At 38.2% G+C, this 25212-nt stretch overlaps 1 protein-coding gene across 1 annotated transcript; it reads left to right on the top strand.

Moving 5' to 3' along the window:
- The first annotated feature begins 6038 nt into the window (after positions 1 to 6038).
- Positions 6039 to 24970, top strand: ZBED4 (zinc finger, BED-type containing 4). The gene is made up of 2 exons (XM_010580849.1): positions 6039 to 6118; positions 20720 to 24970. Exon 2 carries the CDS (start codon positions 21128 to 21130, stop codon positions 24644 to 24646), a length of 3519 nt encoding a protein of 1172 aa, XP_010579151.1. The 5' UTR covers positions 6039 to 6118; positions 20720 to 21127; the 3' UTR covers positions 24647 to 24970.
- Positions 24971 to 25212: the final 242 nt, after the last annotated feature.

Raw genomic sequence — 25212 nt, 5'->3', positions numbered from 1 at the left:
GCGCCGAAAAGCCCAGGAGATCCTGGGAAGCGTTCCCTCCCCCCGAGAACGCGGGACACGAGGGGGGCAGGCGCCCGCCAGCGGCTTCGGCCGCGGCGTAAACACTGCATCTCTTCCTGTGTGGGGCGAAGTTCCCAGCCCCGTCCCTCTTGGGCAGAGCCGCTCAAGCGGGCTGCGTGTGGAGAAAGGGCAGGATTGAACTTTCACGTACTGCTGCTCGCGTCTTCTACTTGGGACGCGGCAATTTTGCTTAAACGTCTCTTCTGTAACTTCTAGATCTACACCGAGACAGCTGCTGGGGGTAGAGACTGGCTGCGTTACAATGCTTACTGGATTTCAGAGGGTGACTGATACGCTTGAAGTTGCCTGCTGCACATGCAGTCTACTAATAGTATAAAAACATTAAGCAATGCAATGAAAGGTAAAAGGCCTCTTTTGCGTTAACAGGGACTCTAATTGTCGTCGCTAAGTTTACTAGCGTTTGGCTTTGCAGTGTAGAAAAAAGTCCTTTTTCCCTAACCCTTTCGCCCTGGTGCTTATGTGTTAGAAGCAGTTGTGTCTTGTTTCTGGGGGGTGTCTTTGAGAGATTTCAATAATTCAGCATGAGCTGTCGTGCTGTGCCTACAATGCCAAGCAGAGCAAGTCTTTCAAGCCACCACAACATGAACATACTTCTCGGGCTTTCCTTATGTGTTGTTGTCTGTGTGGCCCGCTCTGTATGTGCATGTGTTTTGCTTTTCAAGACAGTGAGTGCGGTTCTTCTAAAGGTTATCTTCAGTAATGGAACGTTTCACTTAAAGCACAGATGTGCACCCTCGGGAGGATGTTCACAGAGTACATCCTGGGGGTAATGAAGGCTGGAAGACCTTATCAACTATCCCCGAAATACCACGCTGCTACTGGAAAGCCTATATTTGTACAAATACTGGGCAGGGGCATTCTAGTTATTATTTACTATGGAGATTGGTTTTGTGGAGAAAAAAAATCTCACATCTCTTTACTGTACATTAAAAGCAGCAGAAATTCTTTTGTGCAGTCTTAGAAATTTGAATGCTGTCTGCTGGTATAAGACCAACGGGCAAGGTGCTGGAAGTTTTTATACGGTTGGGTGTTTATCTTTTGATACTTACAGTGTTGCTAGTATCTTCCAGCTTTAACAGATGTTGAGGAATTTATTCCATAGAAGTTCTCCAGAGCAAACAAATGTAAGAATTGATTGAGAATAAGTAAAATGAAAGTAAAATGAAATATCTAAATTAAGCATCTCAGTGAAAAGATTTCTAAACATTTGTACTGTAGAATAACTGTAACTCTTTTACTGTTACTCTGTATAAAGCAAAATTGTGACAGGTACAGCATCCTCAATGATAATGTGAAAGGCAAAGTGTATAACAGCGGAAAGCTAGACAGGTGATGAGCTTAGAGTAATGCTTACTGCCTTTCTGTTACCTTGTCTGCTACAGCCTCTCTCTCTATTTGGCGTTTCCACCTCTTCTGGCTCTTTTTAAACCTAGACTGCAAACGTTCTGAGCAAGAACTGTGTTTACAGAACAGCTAGTGTCATGGGGTCACGGGTGGTTAGTGCAGAGGGGGTCTACTTCAGTACACATAATACATCACTAAGGCTTATAACAGGTCCTTTGGAAGTACAGGAGGGCAACTCAATTTCACACATTTAAAATTGTCTGTCCACGTAAATATCCTCCTATCAAAGACTCTTAAGAACTAGGTCTTACTGAAGGAAGTCCTGGCAAACTCTTAGGTCGTAGGGAATAGTTGCTGGTTTATGTGGCCTTTGAGCCTGTTGTATCTTTTTATTCCTCCCCTTTTTCATGGAATATGTTTTCTTCTAGCTTTCCAGAACCCTGAATACGGTAACTTCTTAAGAGATTTTTTTTGTGGCTCTGAGAAAGTTTGACTTAAGGAATGCAGATGTTTTGGGCCATATCTCCCAACACCTTGCTGCATTTTACCACCATTCACAGTGAAGACTCTGTGAAAGGATTTTGCAAATGCTGTCTTTTGAGACTTGCTTTTAATTTATAGGAGTTCTCATTTTCAAAATGAGCATATTGTACTCTGGGGTTGCCACTGTAATGTACAATTTTAAAAAAATCTGCTTTATGCAAATGGGTGTGATTATACATCTATATTAGCTTAGGTTTAGCTAGAAAAAAAGTATTATTGATGGTTTAGTTGGGGATTTTGCACAGTGTAGACCATAGTGTTCAACTCATCATCATGACTGACTTTTTTTTTTTCCTTAAGTAGGGACAGTCTAAGTATTTTCCTAGTATTGACACGAATTAGTGTAATTTACATAATGTTATATGTTCTAATACACACTTTCAAAAAAGGCTTCACAAAAAGGTGTTCTCTTGCATGCTGCAAACATGCATTGTTTTCTGTACAATTTTGGCTGTTTATTTTGCATTTGCTACTGGCATCATCAATATATGTCAATTCACAACTATGGGATTGTTTAATTTCAACCAACTAGTGAAAAAGTTGAGTAGTTTCTGTGGCCTAAAGATAACTTTCAAATGAAATCTAGAGTTTAAAGCGCACACAACAAGAACAACAACTAAAGCTTTTATTCTTTTTTTTTCCCCAAAGTGGAGGAACTTCTATCCTAAATTATGTAGTATGATACATAGTTCAGCCATGGTACTATTGTTTTGTTTTTTGATTTTTTTTCTTTTTTTTCTTTTTTTTTTTTTTGTGATAAGACAGAGCATAATATGATGGTCTGTTAAAGCAACAACAGGGAAATAGCTTGATTTTTAAGGTCCTTATTTTCATTCAAGTGTCACAATTCAGAACAAATTGTGACTTTTTGATATTGAACAACATGCTGGAAAGCAAAGTATCAGTCTTTCCTATAACCTGTGTAAGACTGGTTTTCAGTGGATGTTGACATACGAAATATTACGGTATTACCATAATCTTTATTTAAGCTTGCAGCCTATGTGCTGTGTTTAGCTATTACTGCACACTTGCCTCCCTTCCAGCTCTCAACTCTTTCCCTTCCCCCTTTGCTTTGTAGTGACATGTAGGGTTGGACAGTCCCTCTTTGAAGGTGTAGAGGGTTACTAGTTCACTGTTATAGCTGTCTGAAAGCTTGTTGGATTTTTTTTTTTTGAATCATGTCTGCTAGTTTACATTCTCTAGTGTCATACAGATATATTTTTCCTTTGGTGTGGTAGAGTAATTTTTGCATCAAGTGCTCAGATTTTCAGTACCTTTAACACAAAAGCCAGTTCTGGATTTCAGTAGTGAATAGCTTGAAAATTATGGCTGAAGATAGGCTTGGTTTAACAGCTGAATGTATTTTAGCAATACTCTTTTGCAATTCTTCACAAAATGTATGGAAAAAGGTATTTAAAATTAATAATGTATTTGTCTCATATGACAGTGATTAATGAATTCATACCAGTTTTGCCCCAAATAGGTTAATTTAATTAGCATTTCAATAACTATGCTGCTTACCTGTTGCTGTAATTCTGTATGCTACTTTCTGAATCAGTGTTTGCCTCTAAAGAAAATAAGCTCAGATCCAGCTAAAATGACTTTTTCTTTGTTATTCTTCTCACTAAAATAAACAATCAAGAAAACCCAAACATTAATTTGAATTGAATGAAATGTTTGGCCCGGCTTGAGACTATTTTATAGTCATCTTTAACAAATAAAAGAATGGGAAAATGGGAATGAAAGGGTTGTGGGGTTTTGGTATTGTTTTTTAAAGACATCAGGGAGGATAAAGATGCATTATTTGTACTCTATCTTGCCTGTAGTCTGGCTCTGGCACTTGCAAGGAATGTGGGAGAGCCAGGTTTGCTTCCCTGCTTTGCCTGAGGAGCTGAATCCACATCTCGGCAGAGTTCCCCAACTGCTTCTGCTGAGCACCCTGTGTTGGGTGGGTCTGTGTCTCCTTGGCTGACACCTTCCTCTTTGTATACATTATTTAAATGTTCACTGTAGTAGGGACAGCTGAAGTTTCTCATCTTAACAGTCAAATTAGCCAGCCGCACAGCTCTGGAGATGTTTTCACTTGCTTAAGAGGGAGTAGGGAAGTATTTTTAAGTGAAAATGTCAGTAAAAGAAATAATACAATTCATTCCATAACACACAGTAAGCCAGCAATTGGGACTTTCCACCCTCTGAGAGGTGTTCTCCATCTCAAGAGAAAAAAAAAAAAAGTGTGTGTGTGTGTATATATATATATATATATATATATCAATCACCATCTTACTGAATAAGAGCAGTAAGCCCTGACTGGTGGGGAGAATGCTTTGCTAATTTAACCCATTGATGCTTGATCCATATGAAGCTCAGAAAAGAGGACAAAGCACCATCCTGGCCACTAAGCGCTGCAGAGTCCAGTGTTTTCTGCATTCAGATTTGGAGTCAGTTTACTTTCCGGATTTTCTAAGATGGCAGAAAGATTTCTTGGTTGGTTGGGTGTTTTTTTTTTTAGTGTACTGGGGCAGTGAAACAGCTCGGGCCTCTGCACAATGACACTCATGTCTGTATAATGGTCAGTGGGACTGAAGTTGCAAAACTCCAAAAATGTGTCCTGTGATACACTGTTTTGGTCTGTTTTGTTGCTAAGTCAAAATATCTGACTTAATATGCTCCACTTGCAATCATTCCTTTCTCATATGTGGGGGATGATAATCTTGTGTTGATCCTGTCCTATTGCATGTTGATTAATACACGTGCTAGGTGCAGTGTGTAAACAGTGTGCTTAGCTCCCGGAGAGAAGGCGTAACAAGCCGCCAGATGAATCCTGTAGCGCATTGAAAGGTGTCGGCAAGCTCCTTTGAAATCTTGCATGTGGTATAGACTTGGTTTCATTCATCATGAGATGTAGTCATCCCTAAGCATAAAAAAAATGGAGCAGCACCAAGACAAGTACAAGAATTTGACTTTTAAATCATTTTAGTACTCATTTGGGAGGAGGGGAGGGGGCATTGTCACATCCCAGGACGACCCAGGTTCGCCGATTCCCAGGTCAGGATTCAGGTGAAACGACACCAGGGATCCTTAAAGTCAACTTTTATTCGCTCACCGCAAGAACTGGCGTGAAACTACGTCAGTGAATACGTGTATAACACGTGCTAACCATGCGTCCCCAAACCTATAGCGCAGGCCTCGCTTATTTGGGGATCGGTTGAGGGAAGACCATAAGGAGATCCCTCCCGTTGGGTCAGGAGGTTCAGAGCAGACCCCCTTGCTTTCTAGACCCCTTCTCAGAGAGGAGCCCGGGGGCGGCTGGATCCGCTCCTCGTCCCCGACTTGGTCAAGGGTTTACGCCTAAAGGGATGAGGTGTAGGGAGTACAGGAAAAAAAACCAAACAAAAACCAAACCGGAGAGAGAGAGGAGAGACAGGTGTCGCCGCTCCCGGGTCCGGCGTTGGTCCGGTTCCGGTGGGCTTGCGCGCGCGCGGGGCGTCAGTTGGTGCCCTTTTATCACCTGGCCCCGAACTCATTAGGCTAATGAGGTGTCGCGCGGGGTTTGTGCTTCCGGAACCTTCGGGAAAGGGGTGGGCGGGCCTGGGGAGCGTCGTTTGGGAGCGACTTCTCCCTCCCTGGCGGCGTGAGGGTGCTTTGACCTTTGGCCATATATGGTGAGCTGCCCCGCTCAGCCTATCGGAGCAGGGAGCTGCGCCCCCTCCGGCCCGCCCTCCGCCGCCTGTAGCCAACCGGCTCCTCACCTGCGGTGGGCGGGCCCCTTGTGGGGCAGAGCGCGCCCTCGGGCAGAGCGCGCCCCGCCGCCACGCTGGAGGCCTTGCCTCTTCCAGCCCCTCACAGGCATATTTTGATTTTTCTGCTGTGGAGCGCTAGAGTTGAAAATGTCTAATTTTTCTTGAGGATTATGAGGGCTAGGGATTTTGGAAAAAAGCGAGAGCAGTCATGTAAGTGCAACTCCTGGAGCTGTCGCCTAAAGAGAAACTTGAACATCCCATGACTTGCCACTGTGGCAGTTAACATGACTAAAAAAATTTATTAAAAGGAATTACTTTCTTCTTTTTCTTAGATACAATCATCATCATTAAGTTTGAGTAGCCAGTTTTTAACCTCAAATGAAGCCGCCTGCGTGCAGTGGAACAGATGTGTAAGTGTGTGTGTTTGTTTTTCTTGTTTTTCTCAATAAACTAGTGGGCAGCTTCTTTGTTTTGGGTCTTGTATCATTGCTGTTGTTATTAATTTAGAGTAAGCCAATGGATAAAGGTAATGAATAATTCTGTGCCTGTGCATTGACTTGTATGGAGCTTAGTAATTTAGCAGGAGGTTTGTGTGAGTGCCTGAGACTTGAAAATTAAGTTTGGAAGCCTGGATATCTTTACAGTGTTAGACTACTAGTAACTAGTTTATGATTTTTGGGGCACCTCTTACTCTGTGGTAACAGCTGGCATATATACATCCTTACCCTGCAGTCTACCTCTTAAAAAAGGGCAAGTAACTTAACTGCTACATTCATCCTATCCTCAAATTACACGCATCTTAATTCAGATTTTGATGTCCTCACTGATAAAGTAAATTTTAATATTTTCTTCCAGGGTTTTTGTCTGAAACTTTTTTTTCTTTATATATTCAGTTGGGCTGTTGACTACAGATTTTTTGGAAGCCTGAGATTCCTGACTAAGATGCAATAGAAAAAAATTGTTCGTATGCAGATCAGCATTTATATGTAAATTAACAATAAATGTTATTCTTGTATAGTGTTCAGAGCTTTCTGTTTATTTTTTTTTCTTAGCCCCTTGCCCCAAATAAAATAGCTCAACTTTTAAGCTGCTTGTATTATTGGTTAACATGCATCTTAACAACAGATGGACAAAATGGTTAAGATAGGTAAAATGTTGAGCTAGGAAGTCTTGGCAGGGTCATAGAATCATAGTATAGTTTGGGTTGAAAGGGACCTTTAAAGGTCATCTAGTCCAACTCCCCTGCGATGGGGGACATCTTCAACTAGATCAGGTTGCTCAGAGCCCTGTCCAACCTGACCTTGAATGTTTCCAGGGATGGGGCATCTACCACCTCTCTGGCCAACCCGTTCCAGTGTTTCACCACCCTCGTTGTAAAAAATCGCTTCCTTATATCTAGTCTGAATCTACCCTCTTTTAGTTTAAAACCATTACCCCTTGTCCTATTGCAAGAGGCTCTGCTAAAAAGCCTGTCCCCATTTTTCTAATAAGCCCCCTTTCTTACAAGTACTGAAAGGCTGCTATAAGGTCTCCCTGGAGCCTTCTCTTCTCCAGGCTGAACAACCCCAATCTCTCAGCCTTTACTCATAAAGACTCTGGCCTCTGTAGGAAAAGAAAAATAAAAACATGATTCAGTTTCATTTATTGAAGGAAAGTTTTCCTAGGTGACACATAAAAAAGGTATGGGGGATTTTGTTACATACTAAATCTGCTTGTGGATCATTCCTCATCAGAGTCTAAGCAAAAATGGAACTGCTAGTGATTTCCAAGTCCATAGCGTAGCCAAAGAGCAGGTAAGAGTAGTCGTTGCTTACAGCAGCCTTTTGAGTCAGTTCTAGACCACTCTGAAGAAATCTGATAAAAGGGACAATGTTGCTTTTGCCAGAATATCTGGAAATTCACTTTCATGTATTTAATGCTAAATTCTTCTATTTCAGGATCACTGTATGCTTTGCACCGTTTCATTACATGATGTCAAGCATTGTAGCATTTTATAGTTCTACCTAAAGTGCCTTTCTAATGTGGCTCTCAAGGTTAAAAGCCTTCAATGAAAATACCCACTTTAGTACTAAATGAGTGTCTAGTCTTAGTATCTTCAAGAACTATTGTGTGAATTATAATCCCAGATGAAATAACTGTTGACTGCAAGTTTAGTTGTTCTGATAGATAATAAAATCTGTAAGTAGTTAGTCTTAAAGACATTAAATGCCAATACGAGCTCCAACAGGAAAGTATATACATTTTATCAGCTGTTTTTTGTCATATTCATGTGCTTCATTGAAATTCAAGTTGTAAACACTCTGGAATAGAGCTTAGATAATTTTGGTAAGCCTAAAAAAATGCATTTATAGAGCATATTTTGAGTTCCTTGCAACAACTTTCTTTAAGTATTTTGTTAAGGTTTTATAGAACACAGTAATTTTTACATGTTTATTTTGGGAAATACGAAATGTGAGGTATATCTTTTAAGTGATCTCGTACTACTTCCTGCTGGGGTTCTTTTCCTTCATGGCATGGTAGTTGAAGACTGACTTTGTTTTTCCTCTGTGTTTCAGCATATCGATATGCAACATGTGATGTATTCACCAGTACAGATTGCACCATGCAGCGTATTATGAACAAGTTACTGCATATTAGCCCCTGGAGTTGAGTAGTGCAGCCCAGAGAGCTAGCATTTTTCAAATGTGCCTTCTGTCTATGATGCTTTCTTCATTTGTGATTAAGAAGGCACTCTTTTGGTAGAATGGGTACTTACATAGAGCTGGAGTCTCCTGAGAACAAGGATAGGAATATTCTGCTGTCCAGATGTTATCTTGTCTTAAAATTTTGAATTTTGGTAGATCAGAAATGTTACAGGTATACACCCTTTAGTATCCACTGTAAGAATTGAAGACTTCCAGTGCATATGCTATGCAGCAGCTTTTATGTGCAGTTTAGATCGTTGAAGAAAATTAGCTCCTGATTAAAGGGATCTAGTAGTGTCAGATGTGCCATGAGGAGGTGGGAGAGGAAAGAGCAGTGTGGAAACTGCTGCTGCCTGTTTATAACTCCCACCCAACTACTGCCTCCCAGCTCTTGAGAGCTTTTCTTATTTAAGATTCAGGACCGCAAATCCTTGCTAAAATGTGGCATTGATAACAGCAATCATATAATATTTTCTATTTTTACTCTGTGGTTCCCCTTCTTTCTTCTGCATTAAAGGTGGGAACATGATATGCTGATAACTGTGGGAGCATATCTACAGACGGGAAAAAAACCAACAAAAAGACAACAGGGTAGTACTTCTTACATGAGAGGTTTTCACTCGTTGCGACTTGCTTTAGTAGCCGCTGAAATAGGAAGAGTGGGTCAGCTTTCAGGGAACCGAACAGTGTGCAGACCATGCTGTTGGCAGCATCTTTGCTTTTGACAGTGGGAAACGGGAGGAATTGAGGTTCCATTCTTCTTTTCCTTTCCTACTGATTTTGTCTTCTGTGTCTTACTGTGCTGTGGGGAGACCGTAATCCATTTATGACAGGAAATACAATATTGCTCATGAAGAACAGGGAGATTCCTGATCCTTTTCCTTTCTCTAAATGTTTTCATTTATTTCCCTTTTCTGTACCTCACAAAATATTAGGTTTATTAAAATAATTATTATGTCTTCTGTGTAATAATAGAAATCAAGCAAATGGGAACAGCAAGGGCTATCCTTTACCTGCTCTGGTACTGAAATTGTCATGGATCCTGCTCTGAATAAAACACCTGTGTAACTTTCTTCTGTAAAACTTATTTAAATTACAGGTTGCATTAAATGAATTAAAGCTCATGAACTGCACTGGTTAGAATAAGTACTACAAAAAGCTTTATTCTTAATTAAAATTCTTGTATTTTTTGTTAGCTCCTCCAGCAAAACCTTATTTGCTCAAATTAAAATTGTGTCTATGGCAGTAGGATGGCTGTCCTATAAACCATTTCTTGTGGGAGAAGAATACTGAGCTATTTGTCTGCCACGGACAGCAGTGTCTCTTTGGATTTCCTGCTAATGCTCAATGTGGTGCTAGTGGAAACAATGTTGGCTTTCCTGGCTTGGTTGTCAGTGTCAGCTGGGTCTTTGCTGCAAAGTCTCACCTTGCCTTGAAGAAGGCAAAGAGAATATGTCCATAAAAGAGGTTAAGAGGGAGAAGGCCCCTTGTCAGGGAGGCTAGGGACAGGCTGGTTGACAAGTGAATAGGGAGATCGGTAAGCTCATTTCTTTCTCCCTTTCCCCCATTTTATGAATAGGTATGTTTGTTTTCAGAGGGACAGAGTTGAGGTCATTGTAAACTGGGATATCAGGTAAAAATGTCATATGCTACTGATGAACGTACAATTTACTTAGAAAATACTGAATGACAAAAAATACTCGAAAGGGGCATAAGAAGTTCACTGTTATCATGGACATGATTGGTTATGCCTGCATGCGATAAGGAAGCTTGGCTTTAAAGTTACCTGGTTGTTTTTGTAGCAGTTCTTGTGCTTGTTGGCAAGATGAAACTGAGTATTTCTGAACTCTATAAAAATTATCTTGGATGGTATTGTGAATATTAATTTTCTGTTATATTTAGTATATTTAATAAAGAGATGGTCTTTTCCTTGCTTCAAGTAAAATCTAGCCAGATTTCCTCATATTATTGCATGAGGAAGAAAAAAAGATACCTGGTACAGAGAAGAAACAGATTTCTTTGGAGAATCATTTGCAATTGAGTGTATTTTCTGACTTGAAATAAAGTTTTGTGACAAAAGAATGATTAAGCTTAGCTGTAAAAAATCCCTACGAAGTATTCAGACTACTGTTTATCCTTTTGAAAATATTTTTTGTCTTTTCAGGGACTACGAACTGCATTTTCTTTCTAACCTGCCTTTGTGTGTACAAGCATTCCAGGATACAAATGTATAATACAAGCATAGTGCTCTGTCATATTACACATACATGAATACAATACGTGTAAATAATGGAAAACCTCTCCATAGCACAAGTGAAACTATCTGAGGACATGTAACTAACTGGCATCAATATGAACACAGAATTGGATTAATGGGTAGCTATGAAGGGTTTTTAAAACAGACCTCTTCAGACCTGATCTGGTTAGTGTCAGAATAGACACTAACATATGATAGTCTTAGCAGTTCAACAGATATTGTTCAATTTTTTTATTTTAGAAAAATTAGAGTTCAAACAGTTTAATATAATATTACATTCTGTAAAGGACCCTGCTAACATTTTGTGAGGTTTTTCTTCACTTTATACTTATGTGTATGTTTTCAGCAAGAGTTCCAACAAGACTTACTGTACACTCCTAACCACTTTTTCATTCATCATCCTGCCTATTTAGGTTTGTAACCCTCAGCTTTCTCCTTTGCAGGTGTCTTATTTTTAACTGTTTGAAATTATCCTTAAATTGCTTAAGGTTTCACTCTTACTGAGTTTAAAGATAGACATCTTAAAAAAAAAAAAAAAAAGTGTGTTTTCTACTATATTGCAAGCTAGGAAGGTGGACTAGTCAGGAGAAGAATCTCCTGTCCTAATCTTTTCGCATTTATTTTGTCACCTGTGGACTGCACGGAGGAGGAAGAGAAGAGTGTAATGGGCTAAGCAGAGGAATTGATCACATGGGGAAAAGTATCAGAGGAGCCTCGCTTTGAATTTTCTGATGCTTTTCTGAAAGCAGGATGCTGTTCTCTAGCAACATGGAGTAAATGCTTCATCTTTTGTCTTTCATTCTTTTGGAACTTAGCAGTTGGTACTGTGTCTTTGGTTGTGTGTTGTTTCCTGTTTCATGATAATACTGATGCATCTTCCCTGCTCTGTTCTTATTTTTATCATCTTCTCCATTTTACCCTCATGTTGTGTTACAGTAACCTTCATTAATTGCCCCTTCTCTCAGCCCCAAATTGTACCACATGAGATACTAAAAGCAGTTTTGTCCTGCACTAAAAATGCTCTAAGTTGAACAATACATGCTTCAGCTGTTTAAAAAAAAATCTAAATATTTTTCTTAAGAAACCACCTTATCTCTTGTAACATTAAGAATTGCCCCATTTTATTAGTGTATGTCAAAATTTGCAAGTGATAAAAATATCAAAATAAGAGTATAATCTGTAGCTTTCACTTGGAGCAACATTGAACTGATGCATAAGATTTAGGAAAATCCTGCTTAAAGTTTTAATGAAATTATTGCATAAAACACCAGCATTTTAACAAATGACAGGCAGATCTGACATTTGGTAGGTATGAACAATAGCAGAGAAACATATCTTGCAAGTATTGCTTCAGTAGTATCATACCAGATAATGAGAAAGAACACTTCAACACTTAAGAGACAGTTTGGATCCTAGACAAATGTTGACATAATTTACTTACCGTGACAGATCCACTTTTTATAAGCGATCTCTTGGTAAAAGCTGGGACAGAAATGATTAGCATGTGTACAGCCTGCTTTTTTTTCCTCCTTTCTTATAGTGTGCTGCTATGGGAAGTTAGCAAAGGACGTGTGAAGGAAGATCGCCCCGTTTGAGATCTGATGGTATTTTTAGTGCACTAAGAAAAAAAAAATAGCAACTATTAAAGGCTTATCAGGTGGTTGTAGGTGTGAGTAGTGTTACTATTTGTGGTGATACATAGTATTATGTATGGTGGTACATACAACACTGACACTAATTTTTTTATGTAAAACTTGGGAGTAACATTGTTTTGGCTGAAGTGATTTTTTTTTTTATTGTTGTTTTAGCTTTGCATTTTTATTTTAACATGAATGCTGTTTGAAATCATGTGGAATGGAGATTTCTGTGCTATGGGCTTTATAGTGTTTAACAGTACTGCTTAAACCTAGGTAGTGGAGCATGATGCTTCAAACATATATATGCTTAATAAATTGTCAAATAAATGATGAAGACTGATTTCTCCAGAAATAAGCTTGAGTTTTGACTCTCTACCCTATATCAGATGCTTGCTTTATTCTTAAACATGCTGAGCACTCAGCCTGTATCATTGAGGTCTGATGAAACATTTGAGTACTGAGCATATTTAGCAAATCCGGTTGGGCGCTAAACAGGGATGCCAGAACTAAATGTCAGCCAGATGTGAATAATAAGCATGCTAACACAAACATCCTTATTTATATCAGACTTCAAAAATAATGAATATGAAATGTATAATATTTAAAAAACATTATCTCAATCTTTTTAAGAAGTTTTATGATTGAGGATATACTGGTGTAAGAACTGAATTAAGAACCAGATCCTGTTTTTTTTTAAAAAATTAATTTTTAAAATGAAATCATACTTCATTTCTGCTTTGTGTATTTTTCAAAGTGCTGCTTTTTTTTTTTTTTAAATGATGCTAATCTGGAAATTGTACCGTTTCTCTTCAGTTTTGCCATTGTCATGAATTATTTTCACTCCTTTTATACATCAGTGGAAGAGGCAGTGTAGTTTTGTGCAAGGGGAGCTGGTGTGCTCACTTTCTTCCATGCACCATGATGCAGATGATATAAGGTTTGAGATGGAGATATTTGTACAAAGCTGGGGCTTTTAGTTCTTGAACCTTTCCTGAGGTTTCAGGAAATATCTGAAAATGATCAGTAAGCAGAGTCCCATAGAGTTTTTGATGTTTACAGCAGCAAGAGGAGAAAACAGATGTACAAAATAAACCAGCTTTTGAAAGAGTAAGAGACTGAGTTTGAGGAGTTGGTGTTTGTGCAATGTTAGGTGTTTTCTGTGTGCTGGTTAGATTTTAACTCGACACTGTCCCTTTAGCAATAGTCTAAGACTAAAACTGTTGCTTCTGAGTTGTGCTGTTGATTGTTATCTTCTTGCATTATTGTTAATTTAGTGGTGGCGGTGAAAATAGAAGACAGAGACAAGAGTCCAGAGACCACTAAACCAAAGAAATATTAACTTGGCACTAGTAGGTCTATTTTACTGCTTAATATAAAATAGTCCATGTTCACAGTAAAACTATTTGATGTTTCTGGAGATGGGAGGCAAGAAAGGGGGGAATATTTACATTTACCTGGTAGTGTTTTTGACTTTTCAGTCTCTACTTTAGCTAAATTCCTGCATATTTAATTAGGTTTGAGTACCCAGTGTCTAATGATGATAGTTATGGCTATAATACTCAGCTCTCCACACCTTGGTTTTTCTCTGTCTGGAATGACTGATTTAGGCCCCAGCTTGCACCAAGCACTGAGTTTTTCAGCAACGTGAAGAGGCATGAATGATCTTTACACTTGGATAAATTGGAGGTCTCTGTGTCATGTCCTGACAAGTAGCATGAGCACACTGGGGAGCTCACATACCTTTCTTGGAGGGCTCTCATTCTATCTGCCTTGTCTCCCAAGCCTCTGAGCATGTACCTTTGTCCCATTGCTTTCCAAAGCATGTTTTCGTTTCCTTCCTTATGCGTTACTCTGGACATGTTATTTTCTCTTTGTAATTTTTCCCAGCTTCTCTTCAGGGATGAGGGAGTTGAGGGCATCAGCTGCCCTGGCAGGATGCTGCCCTGTTTCTTCCAGCAGCTGAAGCCCAGCAGTCACAGTATCCTCGGGAGCTGCCTGGTTCCTGCCTCTCAGCCTGTTACAGCTCCTGCCCGTGGTGTCCTGCTTGGCTGGCCACACATCCACGAAATGCTCCAGCCTTAGAGGGAATAATCCCCCTCCCTTTTTTTTTTTTTTTTTTCCCTTCCCACCACCAGCTCTAGTCTGAGAGCTGTATCAGTCTTTTCTTGTTTACACAAACATATAAAACTGTACATGAATGTTCTCTATGTGTAAACTAGGATTTTTCTAAATGTTTGTCTCACTCCAAAATGGAACTTTAAAAATAATTATAAAAGCTTTTTTTCATTCTGCAAGTTTTTCAGGAGTACTTGGGGAGCCTTCAGGAGAGTGAGACCTTGATGGATAAGCCTGGTAGTAAGATGACCCTGTAAAACTCATGGCAGAATAGATGGAATAAAAACAAAAGATGAAAGATAAAATATTACAGCCCTCCTAATTGGGAGGGAGTCACGGAGGGAGAAGTTCAGACTTCTGCAAGACCAATAGCTTGTGACAGAACAAGAGCTAAACCTAGATATTATTTCTCAGCCAATGTTCAAAAATGTTGTATTTTTGTTACTTCCATATATCACTTTTTTTAAGATATAAGTAGGAAAAAAAGCATAGTAAATAGTTGAAATTTTAAATAAAAATACTTCCAGTTTCTAACACCAGGGGTTTTCTATCTAGTAAAAGAGAGCACTTATACAAGTAGTAGTTTCTATCTTTTTTTTTTTCTTTCCTTTTTCTGTATATGCCCTTTTGGTTTTTTTTTAATTGACTTAGATATGATTTTGGTTATGATGTTTCCCCTTCCATTAACAAAGGCTTCTCAGATTTTTTTGTTTGTTTGTTACATATTTTAAGTACACAGATTCCTATAAACTTCAACTTTTTCATATAAGATTAATAAAAATGTTTAATGTTACTTGTCCTAACTGTTATATTCTGTTCCAGTATTCAGTTAGGGTGAAGACTATTCCTGTCCACAAGGAGCAATGTACAGTATTGGTGGTGCTGTTTCCACACTTTACTCTTTCGTGTCCAGATGGAGCATTTGGGGTTGCGGGCATGAGAGGTTATTTTGCAAGTCGGAGGGAATACCTTTGTAAAACCACAACAGTTATCGTTTAATGCAAGATCTGCCTTTTGGGTGACTGGAGAAGTAATGGAATAGTAAAAGTGGCTTTACCTTCCTTTTTTCTTCTCTCCCAACAGTCCTCTGGAAATCATACCTCCCATGAGGTCTAAACCAGCTTGTTTCTTTTAAGCTTAACTTTCTGTACTTTGATGCCAATTACACTGTTGCATCCACTAGTTCATGCTTGTACTTCTGTGTGGATCCCTGTGAGCTTCAGTGAGACTTGAGCATAGGACCCACCTTGCTTCAGAGTGTGACTAACATGCTAATTTTGCAGTCTCTTCTAATACCACATTTTAATTGCTCAGTGTCTTGCAGACTTCTGCAGCTCTTAATGGGTGAGCTATCACTCATATTTTGTCATAGGAAATTCCTGTAGAAAAAATGTTACTGTTCAAAGCAGTAAGGTTCATCTGGCCTATAAATTTATAAAAATGTTCTGCTTATGTGTTACAAGTTTTTGGATGTGTTTTGTTTTCAGGTTTTTTGGAGGTGTGGGGTTTTGTGGGTTTTTTTGTTTGGTTGGTTTTTTATTTGGTTTTTTTTAGCAAATATTACTTAATTAGCATAGTACCTGCCATTGAAGTAGAAGCTAAAAATAATTTCTTAAAATGTCTCCTCCTTATTGCTTGTATTCTTGCTTTTAGGGATTTTTTTTTTTTACCTGATGTTCTTAATGATGCCTGTACATTTCCAAAAATATAGAAGATCAGCACTATTTATTCCAAAACTGACACTCATTTGTGCAAATTGTTATTTAATGTGCTTTTATGTACCTTCTATGCTCAAAATCTGTCACTGCTTTTGATTTTTTTTTCAAACTAGTACAATAGTTTTGCTTTCACTTTGTCTCCACATTTTGCATGTTTCTTGAAACAACTCCTCTTGCATTTTGCATGCGTGTGTGTCTGTATTTACACTATATGTACTTGTATAATAATCATTTGAAGTTTTTGTTTTAAATTACTTTCTCTAGACCATTATTTGCGCTAGGATTCTGCAACATAATCAAGTCCATGATTACTGTCTGACTACTCAATATAAAATTGTTTAAAGCTTGCAGGCCACTATCTGCCTTACAAACAAATAATCTGCTCATGGTTCAGTGTTCTTGCATACTTTTCATACTTCTGTGTCTGTTAATCCCAAGACACCAGAGTTTCTTTTTTTTTTTACCCTCTTCCTTCAGCAGTGATTTCTTCTGGCCATGGCAGTCTGCTGTGGCACTCTTTGGATCAGTGACATTCTCCTGACATTTCTTGTCAACCACCATACGCTTTCAGTAATCCCATTTTGAATGGAAAATCCTATAAAATGTTTGTGCAAGCTTCTTGCCACAGCAAACCACTGACTGTCTACAGCTGCTCAGGAGCTAACAGTCTAGAGTAGTACATTTGAGTAGATAATTGTTCTCTAGTTCCATTTACTTTCTTTGAAGATTTTTGTTGCAAGGTGACTCTTAATTCTCTTTGTTTTGCTGCTTGTCTGTATCTAATTGAGGAGATTTCAAAGGCATAAATCATTTTAATTTTGAGCTGACTGCCTGTAGCCTTTTGTACCTTTTAAAAACATTTTCCTTCTCCTTGAATAGCCTGTTTGTTTAGCAGCAGTCCTTAACTTAAAGTAGCTTGTGTCCAAGGGTAACTAAGCTATGTAAAGGTGGTCATAATGAAATTCATACTTCATTCTAGGTTACTATAACATTTAAAAATAGGATAGAGTGTTTTGTTTGTTTTTAAAACAGATTGACTCTTCCACAGAGCTGGCATGGTAGGGGGAGATGAAAAACATACCTACCTTTCTAACACTGAGCATTTTGGGGACTCTATTCTAAAGAAAATTGTATTGGACCCTCCAGGGTGTTTGAAAGGAGGGAGCTTGACTTAATTTTACAGTATGATGTAGTAGTACTCAAAGCAATAGAGATCTTCCTTAGACGTTTGAAAGAAAATGGAAAAAAAATACATGCAGAATCCTCTAAGGGGCATCCAGCTTTGGGGATTTCCCGGGAAGTGATCAAGCACCCCTGACAAGTCTCCTCTAAGAATCTCAGCTATTCTGCATTCCTAGAAGGCAGCAACAATGCCCAGAAAAATATGTACTATGTAGCCAGAGACCTGTAACAGCCATAAAGTGGCCAAGATATAATTAATGTTTTTTTGTCTTAAACTCATCCATAAGTACACTAATGTAGTGTAGCTGGCCACAGTATATAAGTGCTTCGTAACACTGCTAATAGCATAACTCTCCTAACAGCATGAAAGCATTTTATATCACAGCTAAGCATAAGTATAGAAGTAATACATAGCTGCAAAGGGAGACCTATGTTTAATTGCACAAACGGGACAGAAAAACATGTGAATCAACAATTCAAGTAGTAAAATCTGCAAGCAAAAACGAAGTATACAGAATAAGCAAGAAAGACTTGCGGTGGAACAAGAACAGTTTCTGGTCCTAAACAAAAGAAGGTAAATAATGTCAGGAGCAGATGAGATTGCTTCCCACACCCTTTTTTGGTGGAAGAGATTATAAGCATTAAAAACACCCATCAACAGCAAGGAGATATAGGGAAGAAAGAAGTCTACCACTGCCGTTCCTGCTTCAGAGTCCAAACAGCAGTCTCATCTTTTCACCTCAACTTCAGCAACTAAGACCGTCAAGGACCATAGCCATCAGTATTTAACTACATGGCATCAGCTCAGTGGTATTGTGTACTCAAAACTAATTTAGGATAAGATGGTTGGGGCCTAACTGTTTGAATATGTGGTGATAATGGCTGATAATGATTAAGTATTTAACCATTGGTAATGTGTATTGTTAACGAATGTCAATCTAGTTAAGTTTGGTTATGAAGTTTGCAACTGGTCTCATTTATCAGGTTTCCAGATCTTCCCATCACAGCTACCTTATGCTTAGCTGTGTTAAGCAGTAACTGCTTATCAAGACAGGGACAAGCGAAGCATCTCGGTGGATTTTTCTGTTCAAAGCCTAGAATTGTTTTGGCATAGTTAAGAAATTACAGGAATTGCAGGCTAGAGGTGTGCACACCTTCATCAGAACTTGATGCCAATGGATGCATGTGTGTATTTTGTGCGAATCTAGCTAGGAATCTGTAATGTGCTTACTGTAACTTGGCACTTGCATGCATAATTTATGTTCTGTAAGCTCTGCCTGGAGTCACTTGCTTGTGAGCCTTTCTATTGTGATCCTAAGTCACAACAGTTTATTATATATTCTTGCTTTTACTCTTTGAAGTACAGGCTTCAAATTCACAGATTAGATCAAAATAAAGATTAAAAAAAATCCTCTTAGATTAATTTCTATTAAAAATGTTGACTATCTTATGCTCTCTCTTGTCCCAGATGCACATGATTCTATGTCCTCAATATGTGTGTGATCACTGACTTGTGTTTCATTTAGTTTTATACTGAGTGATGTAAATTTAGTCTCTGCTGCCAGAGTTGTTCTTAGATGTGATTTCACAACCTGTGGAAAGTACTGTGTAATGTGTTAAATTTCTTCTAGAAATTTAAGGGTTTTTCTTTTTCTTCAAGTCTCTCCCTTCATTAGAACTGACATTCTGCATGCTCAACCCTCATATCTTTTGGTGTCCAAAAAGATTTTTTTTTTTTTTTTTTTCCTGAGGAGAGAGAAAGGCAGAGCACAAATACTAAAGCTTTCATAGAAAGAAAACCAGAGTTACTGCCTTCCTCTTTGCAAGTTCTGACTGCTCTATCTCCCTTTTCTTAAAATAGCTGCAATAAGCTGATTGCCCCTCCTTTTCCCTGCCCCTTCCCCTGCACTGGAAAAGAAAGTAAGTTTTCACCACGATAGGCTTTCCAGAAATCTGAAATCAACAGAAAATAAGTGTTATTGATGTCTCTTGTAAACAGGCCTCAGAGAAATATTAATTAAAATAGGTCACAAAGCTAATATGACATTGGTCTTTGTACGGGGCGGGGGAAATGGCTGCGTGAGTACAACCTAGCCTTTTTTTGTGTGTCTTGTAGCTATGGCTAATTTCGCCTTTTGTCTGCTGAAATCCTTCTTGTGTTTGAGTAACACCTGAAAATTGTGTGAGAAGTTTCTAAAATAACTGCTTCAAATTTGTGTTTTGTCTTCAGCTGGGGAGAGGGAGTCCCATAAAATCCTGCTTGCACAAATCAGAGTGCATAGCATAGCATCACCTGTGTGGTCAAAAAAATGTTTGTTATCTTGAATTACAAGTACCAATAACTACAGTAATGACACAAGAGAATAAATGAGGAAGGGTTTGGCAAAATTTAGAATTCTGATAAAACTGTAGTAAAAAATAATTAAAAAAAAAAAAAAGTGGCTGACAAATGCAGACAGTTTCTTCAGGTTTGTGTGGGGCCAGTGGGGGGTTCTGGTTTTTGAGCCTGTTGTTGCCCAGTGATTTTTATGCAGCTATACATCAAAAACCTACTCTTTGTACTGGAATTGTTGGTGGGGGAAATCTTTATCCATGAGAGAAATAAGCTATCTCGGTGTAAATGGGCTTTCTAGTATAACCCTCGGGTATGTGAGGAACTTGAGCTGGCAGTGCTGCAATAGGCAGCAGTGTATGCAACTGTATGTATCTTTGCTTCTGAGTGATGTTATGCTTTTGGGTGATCTCAGTGTATATATGGCATTTGCATAGCTCATTTCAGTTTTTAATCGTGGAACTCTAAAAGTAGCTTGTTTCTATAGTATGGTGTTGTCTGGGAGTGTTAGGGCATGAATATAACCATGTGAAACTACGGTCAGAGAAAGAGAGATTAGTATGACAACACTGGACACCCTTACAGAGGTTTCTTGTAAAATGTTGTATTTTTAAACACTGCTGTCAGTAATGAAGGGCTCACAGGTACAGGAGTGTAAGTTAACATTTGTTTTTAAGTACATATTTCTGTGCTAACATGATTAAATTTGTCTTATATATCTGTAGATATAGACACATACATAGTAATGTCTGTATATATATGTGTGTATGTATGATTATGTAGTGGTTGAATTAGGATGTAGGGTAAGGCATACATATGTCCAAGCAAATACAGAAGTGATGCCTGGACACTAGATTTTGTCAAAGCTGAACCAGAGCTGCATGTATAGACATGTATTTGCCCACAATAAATGTATTGAGTAAATGTTGGGTTTTTTTTCTTTTATTAAATAGTACACTGAATTGTTTTTATCTCAAAGGAGAAAAAAAAATGACAGAACCTTAAGTGTGTGTTTTCAGTTCACCTTTACTGTAGTTATTTAAAGTGTGTTAGTCAACTTTGTCTTCTGGTTTTTTTTATTTCTAGATGGTGCAAAAGAATCACAGTTGTCCAATCAAGATGAACAGAATGGCTTCCTTCAACAAGAAAATAGAACATTCATTTTTTAGAAATATGTCTACAACATGAAACATTTAACAGTAGCTGTCTTTGAGAACATTCATCTATGACCTGAAATGTCCTGATCCTGGGGAAAAAATGAGATTCCATTAATTAAGTCTATAATTTTTAAATGCATTTTTATGACTAATCATATTTGCTTAGGCACAACACAGATACAGAATTCGTAAACCAGAGGTTATTTTAACACATACGCACATTTGTGTTTGTGCATTCAGTATACAAGATAAATCATTTTAATCAAATTTTAAATAATCTTTTAAATTATCTATATTTATTAATAAATGAAGACTTGGCAAGAAGAATTTGTCATCCATGGACAAGAGTAAAGCAGGTTACCCCAGAATGGATGGTAATTTTGTATTGGGTAAAATCAATAACTTAAAAGTAGAGCAAGAGGAAGACAGCATTAACTGCACTCTAGAAAGAATGGATATAAAGACAGAACAAGATGATTTCAAACATGTGGACAGCAGTGATGAACAGGAAGACAAAGAAAAGAACTTCATTACCAATAACGCTGGAAAATATTTATCTACAGAAAATGAAGATGATTATGGATCTCTTTTTCCTCAGTATAGTAGTACGCTGTATGATGTAGCAATGGAAGCTGTGACGCAAAGCCTCCTTTCTAGCAGAAACATAAGCTCCAGAAAAAAGTCGCCTGCTTGGAACCATTTTTTTATATCTCCTAGAGATAGTACTAAAGCAATATGTATGTACTGTATGAAAGAATTTAGCAGGGGTAAAAATGAAAAGGACCTGAGTACAAGTTGTCTCATGAGACATGTGAGGAGAGCCCATCCCACTGTACTAATTCAAGAAAATGGAAGTATGCCAGGTATATCCTCCTTTTCTTCACCTACGTTATTACTGCCACCTCAGTCTGCAGATGTTGGAGATCTGAGTTCTATGTTATCCCCCATAAAACTGGTCAAGAAAATGGCTTCGAAAATACCGTCTCCAGATCGGATAATTGAGGAATCTGTTTCTATTGTTTCTTCTGAAGAAATATCAGATCTCTCAGTTTCTGAAAAGTGCAGCAAAGAAGAAGTCATGGTTGGGTCATCTCCACAGCTACCCAACAACCAGTATGATGACACTGTAGAGAATGTAGCAGAAAAAAATGTTGTAATTCCAAAGAGCACATCAGGTTCCAGAAGGAGATCTGCTGTCTGGAAACACTTTTATTTGTCACCTCTAGATAATTCTAAAGCTGTTTGCATCCACTGCATGAATGAATTCAGTAGAGGAAAAAATGGGAAAGACCTGGGAACGAGTTGTTTAATAAGACACATGTGGAGAGCCCATCGATCCATTGTCCTGCAAGAGAATGGGGGTGGTACCAGCATACCACCTCTCTACACTGCACCTCCAACTCTGTTGCCTTCTTTACTACCCTCAGATAGCGATCTGAATTCTATGTCATCCTCTCCTGGAAAACTAATGAAAGAATCAACTTCTGTTTCTTCTTCTCCAGACAGAATCTCTGAGGACATCCATACTAATCTCTCTTCTGGAGATGCTCTAGTGGAAGACTCAATGCTGTCATCTTCTGATGATATAGGTGAAGTCTCCTTTGTTTCATCTCCTGAGAAACAGTGTGAGGGATTAGGTCCACTAATATTTGAACCTGCTGCTGTATTTCAGCAAAATAAAAGAACTATGAAAAGGCTTAAATCAGAAGTTTGGCACCACTTTTCACTGTCACCTGCAGACAGTCTAAAAGCAGTATGTAGATACTGCAGTTGTATGATAAGTCGTGGTAAGAAGGGAGATGTGGGCACAAGCTGCTTGATGAGACATCTATATAGACGCCATCCCGACGTAATAGGAAACCAAAAGAGCTTTCTTGATGTGAGTTTGGCAAATTCTCCTTACGCCACTTTGGCTTCTGCAGAATGTTCATCCTCAAAGTTGACTGACTTGCCTACAATGGTTACACATGATAATCAAATTATATTTCCTGTTAATAGTAAGAAGACCTCAAAACTGTGGAATCACTTCTCAATTTGTTCTGCAGATTCAACAAAAGTAGTATGTATGCACTGTGGACGTACAATAAGTAGGGGGAAAAAGCCAACAAATCTAGGCACGAGTTGCCTTCTAAGACATTTGCAGCGGTTTCATAACAATGTGTTGAAAACTGATGTCTCAGAGACCGTATTACCCTCATCTACGGATAATCACATGCCACTGAGCACAGAATTACTAGGATCTTCAAATTTTGATGAAACCAATGACAAGTTTTGTGACTCTCACCCAGTTGCCAAAAAAATCACAAGTCTTGTAGCCGAAATGATTGCACTTGACCTTCAGCCATATTCTTTTGTAGACAACATTGGCTTTAACAGGCTGCTTGAATATTTGCAACCTCAGTATTCTTTACCTTCTCCATCTTACTTTTCTAGGACAGCAATTCCAGATATGTATGATAATGTAAAACAAATAATTATTTCACATCTTAAAGAGGCTGAAAGTGGAGTGATCCATTTTACGTCCGGAATATGGATGAGCAACCAAACACGAGAATATCTAACCCTGACAGCTCATTGGGTAACATTTGAGTCTTCATTTCGACCACAGTGTGAGGATTACCATTGTTCAGCACTATTAAATGTATCACAGATTGATTGCGACTACAATGGAATCAGTATTCAAAAGCAGTTAGAGTACTGGTGGGAAACATGGATTACTTCCATTGGCCTTCAGATTGGGATTACTGTTACTGATAATCAGAGTATAGAGAAAACTTTAAATGAAGGTGATCATTCAAGTGTACAATGTTTTAGTCATACTGTTAATATCATTGTAAATGAGGCTATCAAAAGCCAGAGAATGGTTCAGAATTTGCTTAGTATTGCAAGAAAGATCTGTGAACGCGTCCATCGGTCAGCAAAAGCAAAAGAGAAGTTAGCTGAGTTGCAAAAAGAGTATGAGTTGCCTCAGCATCAGCTAATACAAGATGTTCCATCAAAGTGGAATACATCATTTCATATGCTTGAACGTCTTATTGAACAGAAAAGAGCAATTGATGAAATGTCAATAGAGTGCAGCTTTCGGGAGCTAATAAGTTGTGATCAGTGGGAAGTCATGCAGTCGGTGTGTCATGCTCTCAAACCATTTGAAGCTGCGAGTAGGGAGATGAGTACGCACATGTCTACTCTAAGCCAAGTGATTCCAATGATTCATATACTTAACAGGAAAATAGAAATGCTATTTGAGGAAACAATGGGCATAGATACTATGCTGAAATCTTTAAAAGAAGCTATGGTGAGTAGATTGTCCTCCACACTTCATGATCCAAGGTACATTTTTGCTACACTTCTGGATCCCCGGTATAAAACATCCTTATTTACAGAAGAGGAGGCTGAACAATATAAACAAGACTTAATCAGGGAGCTGGAAATAATGAGTTCTACCTCAGATGATGATAAACCTGTTTCCAATGGATGTGATATAGGTTCACCATCTACAAATTCATATGGGGAAGATAATCTTTGGTCACTCATGGGTGACATGAAGAAAACAAAAGATCTGAAAGAGAGAGCAAAGTTACCAGAGGAAATGGTGCTTTCTTACTTGGAGGAAGAAGTGCTTGAGCATAACTGTGATCCTCTCACTTACTGGAACTTTAAGAAGTCATCTTGGCCAGTACTGTCAAAGTTGGCTGTCAGGTTCTTGGGTTGTCCACCAAGCATTGTTCCTTCAGAGAGATTGTTCAATACATCCAATGAAAGCAACAACTTTAGTCAGTCAAGGTTAATGATTGAACACTTTGAAAAGCTTATCTTTTTGAAAGTGAATCTTCCTTTAATATACTTCCAGTATTGAAACTAATGAACAAACTGCTAGACTAAATCTATTGTTGCTCACTGGATAACTATAACTTGGATTTTTAAATTGCTCCAGTAGGGGCCATGTATGACATCTAATCAGTGACTATAATTCCAAATTTTAGTTTCATTTTTTTCAGCTTTCAATATGTCTACATGTGCCTTATTCATAGTACTTCAGGCCAGATATTGTATATATGTTTTTTAAAAGTTCACACTAGAGATAGCCTGTCTTGTCAAATTATACAGAATTATGTAGGTTTTAATCCATAATTGTAAATGAACTTTAAAAAAGCTCAGTCATTTGTTTTAATAGAATGGCAAAAAAAAAAAAAAAGATGTAAACAGTTCTATTCTGTAGTTTTTTATTCAATTATTATGTAAAAACCATAAACCAGGTACTGTATTTTAGTTGAACATTGCTTTAATTGCAACAAAACAGCTTTTGTAGTTGTCAAAAGAAAGCTGTACATGAAAGATGGGGTTCAAACCATCTTTTTATCATGTGGTGTTTTTAACTGCAAGCCCTAAAGTACGTAAAGGATTAGGAAGAGTTACTGAGGA

This window comes from Haliaeetus leucocephalus, unplaced genomic scaffold (genome assembly GCF_000737465.1).
Source record: "Haliaeetus leucocephalus isolate CR32 unplaced genomic scaffold, Haliaeetus_leucocephalus-4.0 Scaffold751, whole genome shotgun sequence".
In the NCBI taxonomy this organism is placed as follows: domain Eukaryota; kingdom Metazoa; phylum Chordata; class Aves; order Accipitriformes; family Accipitridae; genus Haliaeetus; species Haliaeetus leucocephalus.
This window is presented reverse-complemented; position numbering and strand designations above follow the sequence as displayed.

Coding starts and splice junctions, on each gene's coding strand:
- ZBED4 (XM_010580849.1), top strand. CDS start 21,128: ATGGACAAGAGTAAAGCAGGTTACCCCAGAATGGATGGTAATTTTGTA.